Raw genomic sequence first — 14761 nt, 5'->3', positions numbered from 1 at the left:
GAGAGAGAGAGGGAGAGAGACGGTTAGAGAGAAAATGGGAGGCAGCATCACCCAGACTGGGAGGAGGGGAGGACAGACAGCGTGATCGTCCCCCTATCAGACAGAGGTGGAAGGAAAGTGGGAATGAGAGACAGACGTGAGGGGAGAAGAGGAGCACAATGAAGGAGTGCCATTGTCCATGCTGGCAGCACTGCCTTTTCACCATCTGCTGAAAGAGAGAGAGAGAGACAGAGGAGGGAAGAGAAGAGGAGGCAGCCAAACGGAGGAGAGGATAGATGGAGAGGAGCTGCCGGCAGTGACTTTGTGAATTAATCGAGCGGAAGAGCGGATCAGAGGAGAAGCACGTTTTTCAGGGAGTGGACGGACGAGAGATCCAGAAAGAGGAAGGAGAGGACGGATGACCGGACAGTCTGTGGCTGTTTAAACATTAATGTGGTTCTCATGTGTGCCCAGCTTTAGATGAATCGCCATGGATTATCAACTGTATGCTTTTTAAACCAAAAAAGGAACTACTCTTTATTCTTTGCCATTCATTAAAAAAAAGAAAGAACTCTTGACATTGATTAGAGTCACTTTATACAGAACAATTTGATTACTTTTTTTTTTTTTTTTAGAAATATAGACTCTCTTTATGACTTCTGATTTTCTATTCTCTATGAGCATAAGATCTACTCTGCAGGATGTTATACAATCATTGTCTTTGTTAGCTGCTGCACAGAATATTCAGGTTGTTTTTATGCAAGTTTTCTAAACATCAGTGTTGTCTTTTAGAAGTAAATGGTTAGTGTAGTTGTTGTTGTTTATACTGTTATTAGGAAAGTGTTTATTGTTCTTTTGAAATAATATCAGACATACAGTTTTACATGCCCTAGTTGGAGTCAGTGCATGCAGCCGACATGGGATGTCAACATTGATTGGGTTTTATGGCTGGCGCGACGCTGGTCAAACTTTGATCATTTCCTGAAACCTATTGATCTTTCTGGGAGTCTGTAGTTTTTCCTCCTGTTGGATGAAAAGAAGCGCTAATGTGGAGCCTTTGATGCAGCAACTAATTGCTGCCATGTGATTTGACAAAGCAGTTATCTCTTTGTCTGAAGATTTCTGCGGTTGTCGGGACTTCTCAGATTATATCCTCTGCAGGCATCTCTTTTAATGTCTGTTGCCATAGCAACGGGCGGCAGCTGCAGACAGAACAAGATGTAAAGTTCTTTTTTCTTGTCTTATTTCTTAAAACTGGTGCTGTTCCATTAGGTAATTGTATATATCTAGTAGACAAGAAGCAGTAGACTTGATTAGTCCATGCTTGTGTGCAGTTTTTAGACTTTCTTTCTTAGACAGGATTTTTTTTTCTTTCCTTGACAGTCTTTGTCTATGCGAAGCTCGGCAGTCTCCGAGAATCAGGGTTGTTTCAGGTCACCTGTCTCCCCCTTCCCATTCTCCCTTCTTTCGTCTTGTGCACGTTGGCTCGGCCCTGTTTGTCCTGATCTCACCTTTATCAATGGCAACCACCATCTTCATCAGTAAAGCTGATGTGCCATTATCAGGAATGACCCGATAAATGAGATTATCGTACTGGTTTCACTTGTACATCTCACTCTGTGCAGCTGCTTGGCCTCAAGGCCACTAATCACCGATCATTAGGTGTGCTAATGTTTGTGACAGTCTGTTCCTATTACTGCCTGTGTGTAGGTGATTCAGGATCTCTCCTCATGTAGAGGGTCATCTCCTCTGCAGTCACCTGACCTACACTGTGTCCTGTGCACTAAAACATCGTTGGGCAGTGTGAGGGTTAACTATAGCATTTCAGCACCCCTGCATATGGGAACACACCTGGATTTTCCTCTCTAGTGTTAATCTTTTGCCTTTTTAAGTGCTAATTCCCTGTCAGTACTACTTTCTGGTTCTATTAGGGGTGTTACGGACTGTTTTGTTTGTTCTGCATGCTCTTTGATTGTCCAAATACCGGGTGTCTTTTGTGACTTTTCCAGCCATACTTCTTTACAGCTTTCTGGAGATTATCCCAGCTGGTCTGGCAGTACATGAGTGTGACTGGATCCTCCATGGTGCTTTTTAGCCAAGACCAGATGGATGACTAGCTAGAATTGCTAGACAATCCCTCTGTGGTGCTAGACTAGTGTAGGCGACTGTTCCTTTGCCATGCATCCAGCGCCCACTACAAGCTGGCCCGCTGTACTTCAGACACAGTTAAGTTCTGAAATGTTAGTGTGTGGGAAAATTAACCTTTTCACTAGGCATTACTGAAACATTGGTGCCAGATTTACAACGTCGTGTAAGTGGTCTAGGCAAGGTGTGTGTAAACCTTGCTCTCCTTTTGAGGGAGTAAAGGTCAACAGATTGTAAATATGACTAGTGCCTCAATAGCACTGAGCTGTAGGCCAGCAAGCTTGCTGCAGGACTGTAGGTGTAGTCTTGCCTCCTACTGAGATCAAACTGCTGCAGACTGTTTTGGGACTTTGGGACTCTGCGAGAGACTGTTAATGTAAACAGGCTGTTGTTTGCCTTCTAGGTTGGTCTATGCAGAATATGAGATGTTATGTGGTTTCTACACGATAGTTTGAAGTAAAACTGAGAGCTAACCTGCTGCTCGATAAGCCCTGCCTTAGATAAGGAAGGAACCGGTCCAAGAACTTTAACACTTGGCTTGTTCATATCATATGGGGCTGTGTCAACGCTCTTCTCTCAGGTAACTATAATCTGTGCTTTGGTGTTTGAACCAGGCAGTAATACAGTAACAGGGTAAGAAGAGAGGTGCATAGAGAGATCAGCATTAACAACAGTGTGGTTTTAATTGAGCATTTCCAGCAGGGTGAGCGAGTTCACGTTCAACTCTAGTGAGCCTCCAGCACCATTCAGGGAACCCTGGGTTGGGAGTTCACACTGGACCAATCAGGTCTCATTACCATCACAACAAGCCCACCGGTAGTCGTCATCAGCCAATGACCTACATTCTCCGGTGTTACATCACCACCGTGCTACTGCATTGTCTATCGCTGTAGCGGACACAGACAACATCTCAGAATCAACCTACCGCTATCTAATGGTGCTCGAGAAAAAGAAAAAAAAAACATCCTAACTGAGGCGGCGAGTTTTAGGCAACACACTTGAACCACGACAGCCTCACTTGTTTTAGCCATATCAGGAACTTCAGTCAGGAACGGGCCCGACTCTGCCGGCCCAGTCTTAAGTACTAACTTTTTTCTTTCTGTTTTCTACTAGTGTCTAAATAGGTGATCATGCCTAGCCTCTAGCCATCCCCAATCTTAAAGTTAGAGAGGCGGAAAGACAGGGCTCACCATCAATACACTAGACAGGGACTGTTAAACAGGACAGCCTGGAGAACGGGCGAGCAGACGAGGGAGGGGGTGAGGGGGAGCGAGAGATCATCTGGAAGAGGAGAGAGGAAGTGGTGGCGCGGGAGAGGGCGGAGGCGTTGGAGAGACAGAGGTTGGCAGAGTACATCGTGTGGAGAAAGAGAGAGGGCTTCCAGGAGAAGAGAGGAGACAGAGAGAGGGGAGGAAAGAGTGCAGAGAAGGGGGACGAGGCTGTGTCAGAAGTAATCTGGAAGAGGAGAGAAGAAGAAGAAGAAGGAGACGCAGGGAGGGAGAGGGCGAGGGCCATTCAGAGAGGACATGAAACCATTTGGAGGAAGAGGGAGAGGGAATAAAAGAGGAATCCGATTTGATTTGAAGATTTGAGAATACGATGCAGTTGAAAAGTAGGTGTTAAAGCGTGCCGCGTTGGATACTAGCCACACATCAGTAAGCCTCCTCTCTCTTCTTTAGCAGTTCTGGGCTTCATTGAGCTCTGCAGGTGCTCGCTGTGGTATCGACCAACTGGAGCTGTGAATTGTGTGTGTGTTGCTGCCGTGTTGGTGCGCGCAGCCCCCTTGCGATCCCCTCGTTGGCTGCTAATAGGATTTTTATGGGCCCATGTCAAGCAGGATAGAGCTGCCAAGGGGAGTTGCTTCACAACATGCACGCATGTGCACACACGCCAACACACACATAATCTAAGAAGCATTGTGGGTAGGAAAGGTTTATACCGTCTCACTCGCATGTAAACACATCACGTACAAGAGCACAGCGCTCAGTGCAGTAAGACACACATGCGAGGGGGGCGTTGAGAGACAATCACTTGTGTTGATTCTCCATGGTGCTGGCGACAGCTGGATAACTGGCCATCACTGAGAGGCTGTTAAGCTGGGACAAGATACTCACAGATATTGTTTTACATTATGGCAAAAACACTGATGAACACTTTGTGGAGAGTTAAACTATGTCATCATCAGTCCCTGGGAACACAATGAACATTGACGCAGATTTAAAAGTGAACTGATGACAACATGATCTGCACTGGTGCACTAAAAACAAACTTTTTTCATCTGCATTCTACCATTAACTGGGACACCACACTTTTCCTCTGCGCCTTTTCTCATTCTTCTTCCATTGTGGGTGAAGCTGTTTTTAAGACGGTTTGGTTTCGGCTGCCTGGTAATGAGTGGAGGACAGACAACCAGACAGATGGATGCAGCTCTTACGCTGAGGGAGACAGACAGATGGCTGTGTGTCCTTTTCGAGAGAAACTTTGAATACTGAGACAAAGAGACTTTGATTGAATCACTAGAGCCTGTGTGGACTTGCGCGGATATAAAAACTGACACTGCAGATTCATTATGGAGCTTGTCCCAAAAACCAAGTACACCCACTTTCGAAGTGAATCACTGAGCTCAACTGATGAAACAAACTCCAATCCATCATCGTTCCCTCCTTCCAGTCCTGCCACCCCGCTCACTCCCTCCCCCGGTTTACCTTCCTCTCTCTCCTCCTCATCTCTCACTCCCATCTTGCCCCCCTCTTCTCCCCGCCCGGCCGAGAACAGCCCCACCACCCTTTGCTCCTTCTTCCCCAGAATGGGATCCCTTCGTCTGGGTGTCTCTGCCACTCTTCTCCCAGGACTCAAGGCCTCAAGTAGGCCGCAGCAGGCACAGGCGCCCGTTGAGTCCTCTGGGGACGACAGGAGCAGCTCTAGCTCCTCCCCTCCGCTTCATCACCCACTCCCCCCTCTAACCGCTCCTTCTCCCCCTCCCCGACCTCCTCTGCAGGATATGAACCGGCTAGGAGGGGCGTCCAGGAGGGCACGGGTGGAAGGAGGGCAACTGGGAGGAGATGAGTGGACGCGCCATGGCTCCTTTGTCAACAAACCCACCCGTGGCTGGCTGCACTCCGACAGTGTGGTCAGCACCACCGGTGTTTCTTACACTGTACGGGTGAGTGACTGGCACACTCTCACTAACTCCTGACTGAAATATATAATTCCACATCTCTCGCTCCAGTCTGGTTCTTTGCATATGTACACGCTTCTTTCACATTTTTAGAAACTGACACAGAAATGAGGAAAGGACACCATTGCTTTTCTTCCTCTGTTGTGTTCCATCTGTCCAATGGGACCGCCATGTAGGAAATGTCCGATGTTAATGTGTTGCCTTCCTGTTTCCTGGGCAGTACATGGGTTGTGTGGAGGTGCTACAGTCAATGCGAGCGCTCGACTTCAACACCAGAACTCAGGTCACCAGGTGAGATTACACACTGCTCACGTGCTGTCTTCCTCTCATCTCATTTCTCGCATGTGCATGTGGTGGGTGTAATGGTAAATGTGTGGTTATACTTTAAAGAAGCGGCGGCCACCTACACTCACACACCACCGCTCACCTCTCATATGTGTCTTTTTCTGCTTGCTCTTTTTTTCTGTCCCGCTTCCCCTCTCTTTTGCTTGCTTGCTTGTTTCTTTCTGTGTTAACGTCTGCTTATATGTGCATGTGTGTGTGTGTACGGGTATACACGCCTGCAACTCTCCCAGCCCCTAAATTAGAATGTTCTGGAATCCTGGTGGTTTCCTTCTGGTTTCCGTAGTGATGTTTGTCTCCGTGGCAAAGACCAGTACAGTTGCCAGGGCCGATAAATTGAATCACCCGCTGCCATATCTCATTTAATGCGCATAATTGTGAGTCCGGGAAGGTGTGAGGGTTAACGACATGCTATTGCAACACTTGCATGTTGGTAATGTTTCAGGGAGGCCATCTCTGTGGTGTGTGAGGCAGTGCCCGGAGCCAAAGGAGCCCAGCGCAGGAGAAAGGTACACACCACGCACACTAGCACACACCCTTACAGGGCATTATTTATTTATACGGCTTAAGTGGGCGGCAGTGGGAAGGGTTTTCTGGATCTGAGCTAGATTTAGCTTGATTGTCCACTCTGTGGTCAGTTGGCTATTCAGTCACACACTCTCCCTTACACACACACACACATACATACATACAGATCTTGATTTAGGCTGATTGTACACTTCTGTGGTCAGTAGACTACTCGCAGGTAATTACCAATCACTCTATGGTCTCTGTTTTCCCTCCCTCTTGTCACAAGGGAGGCTAGAGCAGTGGTGTAGTAGCTTGTGTGGAGCCAGTGTCAGGCCGTAGAAGCACTACAGATTAGCAGACACAGCCGCCAGTTTGCTGTTTAAAGACTGTGTGTCTGAGCACAAGTATTCCTGTAAAACTAAAAACATCCACCCACAGTCCATAAAACAGGTGGCTAAATCCAGCGGCCTGTTGCCGTAGCAGGTTTTGACCAAGGAATGTCTGGCAGTGCAGCACACCAGACAAAACGGTTATAGGATGCAAACCAGAATAGATTAAAGTAGTCTAGTCCCTCTGATTTGGCTCGACTGAGGTTAATGTGGCTGAGCATGTGCATCCTGCCCTGATGCTGTTTTTCTCACAGCGTACGCCAAATATTCTGGAGCAGATATGGATGAAAGCCCTGAGAACAGGCAGAGTATTGGGATAAACGGGCTGGCACAATCGTGCTGGCGGGGTCTGCGTGATGCTCTTGGCCCGGCCTACAGTATGTGAACTGTCCTGTCTACTCCCCATTGGTCGCAGTTGGCCTTGGAGACAGGATCACTTTCACAATCGCAGCTGTTCTTTCACTCCCACGCACACAGACATTTCCACACATACACCCACATGCTCATGCACAGCCAGGGAGCACTCAATGGGCCATCGTGCTTTGTTGAAGTAAAAAAAAAAAAAAAAAGTCCAGTTGTTCTGTGTCTGCACACCTTGTTTGTTTATCACTCATGGACCACATCCCTGTTTTTCACAGCCTTCCTCTCGCTGTCTGACCTCCATCCTGGGGAAGAGTAACCTGCAGTTTGCTGGCATGACAATCAACCTCACCATATCGACCAGCAGCCTCAACCTGCTGGCCTCCGACTGCAAACAGGTTAGACTAAAACCAGCCGACTCTTGAAGCCGTTGTTGTGTACATTGTTTTTCAGATTCGTCCTGTGATTTGACTGTGAGTCAGAATTGCTGATCTGATGATGATTGTTAGAGTTCAGTTTTAGCCAAAGGTATGTTTGGTATCCAGAGTGCACTTAGCCTGTGCAGTTTACTGAAGCAGAGAAAACCTGAGGAGCTCTCTGCTAGAGGGATTCATGTGGTTTTAAGGATTATACAGACATACAATGTTTTTTTTAATTTTTATTTTATTCTAAATCTTGCTGTAAAACTGCATTGTTATTGTTCATTATCATTATATCTGCTAACCTGAATTAATTGCCCATAGTGAGTTTTATGATCTTTTCAAAGAATATGTTTTAAAAGATGGATGAAGATTAATCTGACTGCTTTCACGCTCAAATTAATGATATAAACAGATCTTAGTTAGCGTAAATGTCACAGAAGTTTGGACCTAAGCAATGTAAATATATACATGTTTCAATAGATTTTGACTTCAAGGAAGTATCTTTATAAACCTCACTCACCACTCAAGGTATTATCTTTAGTGATGTGGTCATCAGAGCACTGTGCGCCGTGACCTTTTGGGGCATTCAGGGGATTCCCAGATAAATGTCAAGCTTCTGCACTTTGTTTGCCTCATTTATCCTGGATGCTGCACAAATCCCTCTTAACCATCGTCTTCATTCCTGCATCTCCACAGGGCAGGATGTGATCCTTCTCCCAGACCTCTAATGAGTTAATAGCTGCTGAACAATGGTTATTTCTTTGGGGAGATGGTTTACAGTAGTGCAGCGCGTACACATTAACACGTAGCACAAATAATCGCGCCGCGCACATATATCCATTCAGAAATAAAGCCTCAGATATAGACCACACATTGTGCACAGAGCATTAGCAAGTGTTGGTATTGTTATTGATCCAACATGGGCGGTTGTTGCAGACTGTTAAAAAGGTGTTCCATCCATTGTCCCTACTTAGTTTTTATCTCTGCTGCAGTTGATGGTGCTCACTGGAGGGAAAAAGCACTTTTCTCAGTAATGATTCCACATTTGTCTTTCCATCCACATGCTTTCATCTCACTTCCCACATACTTCATGTCACCCACGTGCTCTCCTTCTGTTTCTTTTCTCTCTCTCTCTCTCCCCCTCTCTCTATCTCTTCCTTTCTTTCTTTTTCTCCACAGATAATCGCCAATCATCACATGCAGTCCATCTCCTTTGCTTCTGGAGGAGACCCAGTGAGTCACCCAACACTCTCTCTCTCTCTCTCAGCTCAAATCTCGCTCTGGCCTTTTTCCATCTTTCTTCAGCCTTCATATCCTTCCTTCCTGTCTTCTGTCATTGTCTATTCTTATGAATACCACTCACTCTATTGCTGCCTCGCTGGTTTGCAATCTCCCTCTTATAAGCTTGATCTCATTACTTCCTGTCGTTTCTCTTTCAGTTCAATGTATGTTTTTAACTTCTGTCACGACTTAAAGAGTGCTGCTTTTGCTTTATCTCTTTCTTCTTCTGCTTTTCAACCTTTCTATCCTAAATCTGCCCTTCACCCTTTTGCTTCTATTCATTTTTCCCTCCCTTCCTACCCATAACTGTCTTACCCTGTCTCCCTCAGGATACAGCGGAGTACGTAGCATACGTGGCCAAAGACCCAGTCAACCAGAGAGGTGAGCAGAAACAGGAAAATGACCTTAATGTTTAATGTCTAAAATGTTTAAAAGACTCGTATTACTTTAGTTTTTTGCCCTTGGTTTGAGTAGAAGTCTCACCCTGATCCTTTGTTACATGAGTTGCAAATGTTCAGTCTACATTCAGTCTCACTGGATGGAGAAACAGGTTTTGAGATTGCACTTTTAGCAAATACCGTAAAAAACAAAACATTTCATTAAAATATAAATGAATCCTATTAAGTAAAGGAAATGGCTCTATTCATTTTGTAATTCCCCTTTGAATTTGACACACCGCCCACTGGAGCTGAGTCCGTACAGACCAACTGTGCGGAGCAAACGAAGACAGCAGTACATTTACCAATGAATAGGCATAGCAAGTAACAGGCCTGTTTTTAATTGTTTGGCAGAATCTGCTTTATTCATCATTATGTGCTAAATAAGTCGACATGTGGCTTGATTTTCCGTGCAATGATGACGAATGGAGGACAAAAATGCAATCCTTGGTTTCGCACTCACAGAGCTCAGGAGCAACTAAAAAACTTCTATTGAAATTTTTAGGATTACATCATGTCCATTAAGGTTCTACCAACATTCAACACCAATGAATAACCTTGTTAATATTATTCATTCAACTGGAGTGGGTATGTGGGTAAAGTGAATGATAAGCAGCTATTCTTTGTCAGTAATTACTTGCATATTTACATGAATGTACTGAAAATGTGCACGTGTTAGCAGTTTTCTACTTTGCCTGCATGTTGATTAGCTGAGTGCATATTTCATTCCTTATTAGTCATTTGTGCCTCCTCTCCTTCAGCATGTCATATCCTGGAGTGTTCAGAGGGTTTAGCCCAGGAAGTCATCAGCACCATTGGCCAGGCCTTTGAACTGCGTTTCAAACAGTACCTGAAGAACCCCCCCAAACTGGTCACGCCTCATGACAGGTAAATGTGAACATTTTCACTCACATGAGCCCCAAAACACAAGCTTATGTTTGTATTTTGTCACCCATAATGTGATTCTGTATATGCGTTCGCATCACCCCTTTTCTCCCAGAATGGCTCCGTTTGACGGCTCTGCATGGGAGGAAGAAGATGATGAGGCAGCTCCACCTCCTGACGTCCCTTACTATAATAATTTTCCTGGAAAACAGCCTCCCCCTGGTGGACTGATTGACATGAGGACCCGCCCAGGTGCCACGCTGGTGAGGAAACTGCAAATAAACACAACAGGAGAAGGAGATACTCATACATGTTTCAACACATCCAAACACTGCTCATACTGTAGTCAAGAGATGATACACTTGTAAGGAATCTAATTACTAAGCAGCATGTTATTCAGAGTTGCCTAGTTCTGAGCCTAAAACAATTAAAAGGCAACAGTAACCCAGCTGGGATTGCTCGGTTTGTAAAAGACAAATCATCATTGACCTTTTGTAACCCTTTTAATAGGAATATGTATGCCAGAGTATGCCCACATGTGGCTGTGACTCACTATTTGTTTATATGCCTCTGTTTGCAGCCTTATGGACAACCAGGTCAGAATGACATTCACAAGCAGCCGCTGCCGCCTCTGCCAGGTGAGCTCTGTCTCTACCTGTCTGTCTGGATCTCTGTGATTCACTGTAAATCCGGAGAAATGGGAAGATTAATCATCCAGGCACAATTACGACGGAATTCAATCACACATTTTCTTTACTATACTTCTTGTGTTGTTTTATCTTGTCATGGGTGGTTAAAATGTAATTTAATGCATATGGCTAATGGGGGAATGATAAGATGTGCCAAGGTCACTGATGTCTGTTTTGTCTTTTTTCAGTGGGAGCCAAAGAAGGGGGACGGGAACTGTTCGATGACCCTTCATACGTCAATGTGGATAAACCCCGCCTCCCAGTTGCAGCCAATGGGAATGCTCACAGAGATGCTTTTGACATGAGTAAGTGCCTTATTCAGCCTGTCTATGTTGTGTTGAGAAAATCATTCTAACTTGACAAATCAGGGTAAAATGTTTGAAAAATAATCAACTAGCTGGTCAGGAAACTAAATAGCTGTTTACAACCCACGCTGACAAGATGCGTAGGTTGTAAACAAAATTGCTAGTAACTCAATTGGGCAATTGTTTTACTATGTGCAGAGAATAAGGGTTAATTATTGACTAAGGAGATGAGCAGAGTAGTGTGTACTGTACATTCTATATGACAGGCTAATTGAAGAGTGGAGCTGCCCACAGAAGGCAGCCTTGGAAAAAGATAAGGGAATTAGAGTGCCTTTGTCCATTACAGGGGCATTTTATGTAACATGATTGGTTGACTGTGTAAAGCTCCTCACATTAAAGGCACAGTCCACTAGAAATGTGGTTCACTAAACGGACAATATTTAAGGATAACACATTATTTTTGCTATATAGGCATGCATTTGAGAGAAATACAATAATAAAAATGTGTGTCTATTTATTTCTCAAGAGCCATTTGATGATGCCCTGGGGGTCTCTGGGCATAGTGTCCCAGGCTCAGTGACAGCAGCGCCCCCTCTGGTGCAGCAGTTGCAGTGTGAGGCCTGGTTCCATGGTAGCTTAAGTCGCAGGGAAGCAGAGAGGCTGCTGACCCGCGATGGAGACTTCTTGGTGCGAGAATCTGGGACCACACCGGGACAGTACGTCCTCACGGGACAGCAGGGTGGTCAGCCCAAACACCTGCTACTAGTCGACCCAGAAGGAGTGGTGAGTTCGGGCGAGAGAGTACACAAACGGGAGGGAAAAGCATGAATTGGCTATGGGATTTTTTAAATTAGTGTTTTCCTTGTATTTAAACATGCAATTTTTGTTTTTTGTTTTTTTTGTCTTTTAGGTTCGTACAAAAGACCATCGGTTTGAAAGTGTGAGTCACCTGATCAGCTACCACATGGACAACAGACTCCCTATTGTATCAGCTGGTAGTGAAGTGTGTCTGCAACAGCCAGTAGAGCGCAGGGCCTGACGTTAAACACACACCAATGAAATACTCCACCAAATATAACGCACTCCTGCAGCAACTCAACTCAACGCAAGACAAACACACCTGCATTAGCTATAAGACACACAGCAACACTACACTTGATACACATACACAATAATAAATATGCACACACCATAGCAAAGCCAAAAAAGACAAAAAACTTCTTTTTCTCTGCAAAATCACTCACTTGCTGCTGTTGCCACATATTCCTTTCTGAAAGCCAAACTGTGACCTGCAGTCCTTGACCCCACCAACTATCAGGCGCATCCCTCCACAACGGAGAAGCACTGCTGCAATTTCTCAACAGCCTACTGTGAACCAGGGAGGAGCCCTTTGCTAATTTAAGAACGGGGCGACAAAAAAATGCAAATTTTTTTACAGAAAAAAAAACTAATCTTATTGTACGATTATGAAAAAAAAAAAACAGAACTACTAATCCATGGAATTGTGTACAAAGAAATTGTGGACCTGAAAAGTGAAGAAAGGAGCATTAATGGGACTTCGAATGAGATTGTATGCTTTTTTTAGCACCTGTTCTTTCTTTCTGGGAATGATTTCCCTCAGACTGTTGCTGGAGTATATTAGGCAAAACACAAACTGGATGGCAGCGGTTCTTTGTTTCAGAGACTGAATCAGGCTTAAACATAAACACTTTGAGCCTGTAGCACTTCAGCAGCAAACCTGACTTTGTATTAATACTGCCTGGTGAATATGCATAAACAAGTTTGCTTCCAGTCTAATCAGGAGGGCCACCTTACCCCCAACCACTCCCCTTTTATGGATGTTTGAACTTTGACCCCCCTACCCCCAGAGTGATACCTGGTAATGAGGAAAGCCTGTATGCAAAACTGGGGACTGCTATGCCATGATATACGTTCTTTTTTTCCTTTTTTTTCCTTTGTTATCTTGGGACTCTTTACTTATTGGACATTCTGAGTCGAACGAATCAGCTGTATCTCCCTAATCCCTCTGTAAACACAGATACACACACACCTTTACACCACACACGATCTGCACCACCTGTAATGCCAAAGAACATGAACTTGGTCGCTAACAGCAGAGAAAGCCTTGATGATTATCAACAGTTATCTGTCTGGTGTGCTTACAGCATTGGGTGCAAATGTAGATAGGAGAAAATGCATATTAAATGGGCCTGCTTTAGAGAGCAGAAGAATCTAGATGACTGTGCCTGAATACGTAATCTAAAATGAGATCTTTAATGTAAATTGTGCGTTGATGTCTCCCACAAACACAATAACTAGTACATTTTGAGAAGTATAGACCAGATCGTTTGACCTGTTGCTTTTCATTGACTCCTTAGTATGTGTTTGCATTGACAATCTATGGGTTCTATCTTTATCTAGTGTTCTGACTGAAAAGGAGTAGTTAAAGGAGATCTCTTTAAATGTTGGCCAATGACAAATGTTGAACATCCTAAGCAATGAATTTCTCTCTGCAAAAATGATGCAAATGTTGTAGTAACTGGTTAGGTAATTTTTGTGTATTGTGATGTTGCTTTATTTTGTAATCATTTGAGGGAATAATGTCCTTTTTAAAAAAAAATGAAGTGATTTGGGGCTAACTGAACATAAGGACAAATGTTTTTAGAGCATTGCTAACGATGAGATGCCAAATGTTTCTCCTCAGTGTGCTTTTTTTCACAAACCTTTGAGGATTTTGTGGGGGGGGGAGAAGTTCACACTATTGTTTCTCCTTTCCTCTTCCTCCTCCCTCAGTTCATGAAGTTGTGTTTTTTTAATGTCTTTTTTAATTGTGCCTTGTTTCTTCAATGCAGTCACGTCACTTCAATGCAGTCACCTTATGTACTTAATTCAAATGTAGTCGACTACAGGAGAATCTCACACAAGCCTCTCAGTTAAACAAAGACTCTGCAAAAATGACACTCCAATAAACACACATAAACAGATCCAGTGATGGCAATCTCCTCTGATGCACATTCTTGCATTCAGCTTATAGTCACAGATACTTGATGTCACCATTTGGCGGGATATTTCTTGACCATCTGTATATAACATTGGTTTTTGACTGGTCAGCTCAGTATTGGATTATTGTTTTCATAGTTGTATATTTAATGACTCATTTGATAAGTAAACACAGAGCCAGGAACCACAGCATTGAGGTAGCTCTTCTTAAAGCCAATTGAACTTGTCAAAGAGAAATATGAGAAGGGATCTTTCAACCTAAACCTTAACTGTCAACTAGTAATCAGACCCTGAAGAGGGCTCACTTGTAATCTAACACGCACACACACATACCAGAGTGTCAGCTGGGTCAGTCAGACACTCACACTGTGCTTGCACTCTGTTTGTAGGTCAGAGATAGGAAAACCAGAGCTTTAAGTTCTGCTGTGTGTGTGTTGGATCAGACCCACCTGACCCTCTGCATCATTAGTGAACTGGTCCCATGTTATCATCCTTTCATCACGGATGCCTTTGTTGCATGAAAATCCTTTCAAAAATAACAATTTTCTTGTGTGTTGTTGGTGGTGGTGCTTGTGTTGATGATGCTGTTGTACTTTTTAATTTGTGTTTTTGAAAGCCAAAGGTTACTTTCAAATAGCGTGCACAGATATTGATTTTTACTTTTTATGTTTCTGTTTTAATACTTTTGTTTTTGTTTGTAGGGAAACATGTTGGTTTACACCTGTATCTGAAAATATAGATTGCATTATATAAATACATATATCATTCATCTCTCTTTGTGAGTTTGGCTTTTGATATGATGGCATGCATTTAGCCTGAGTATTCATCACATTGTTGGA

At 44.0% G+C, this 14761-nt stretch overlaps 1 protein-coding gene across 4 annotated transcripts in view; it reads left to right on the top strand.

Moving 5' to 3' along the window:
• Positions 1-14689, top strand: part of shc1 (SHC (Src homology 2 domain containing) transforming protein 1) — a 21713-nt gene extending 7024 nt beyond the window's left edge. Inside the window, exons 2-13 of one of the 4 annotated variants that reach the window (XM_035672864.1) lie at positions 5123-5287; positions 5523-5593; positions 6090-6153; positions 7182-7301; positions 8505-8558; positions 8936-8987; positions 9805-9931; positions 10044-10191; positions 10509-10566; positions 10806-10922; positions 11449-11705; positions 11833-14689. In XM_035672864.1, coding sequence (XP_035528757.1) covers positions 5126-5287; positions 5523-5593; positions 6090-6153; positions 7182-7301; positions 8505-8558; positions 8936-8987; positions 9805-9931; positions 10044-10191; positions 10509-10566; positions 10806-10922; positions 11449-11705; positions 11833-11961 — 1359 coding nt within the window. In that variant the 5' untranslated portion in view covers positions 5123-5125 and the 3' untranslated portion in view covers positions 11962-14689. Of the gene's footprint in view, positions 1-14; positions 5288-5522; positions 5594-6089; positions 6154-7181; positions 7302-8504; positions 8559-8935; positions 8988-9804; positions 9932-10043; positions 10192-10508; positions 10567-10805; positions 10923-11448; positions 11706-11832 lie in introns of those variants that run through there. The other 3 variants (XM_035672863.1, XM_035672866.1, XM_035672865.1) reach the window with 3 other exon arrangements.
• Positions 14690-14761: the final 72 nt, after the last annotated feature.

This window comes from Morone saxatilis, unplaced genomic scaffold (genome assembly GCF_004916995.1).
Source record: "Morone saxatilis isolate NCDOM2014 unplaced genomic scaffold, NCSU_SB_2.0 Contig24, whole genome shotgun sequence".
Lineage (NCBI taxonomy): Eukaryota > Metazoa > Chordata > Actinopteri > Moronidae > Morone > Morone saxatilis.
The sequence above is the reverse complement of the archived record's forward strand: the minus strand, read 5'-3'. Positions and strand labels throughout refer to the sequence as shown.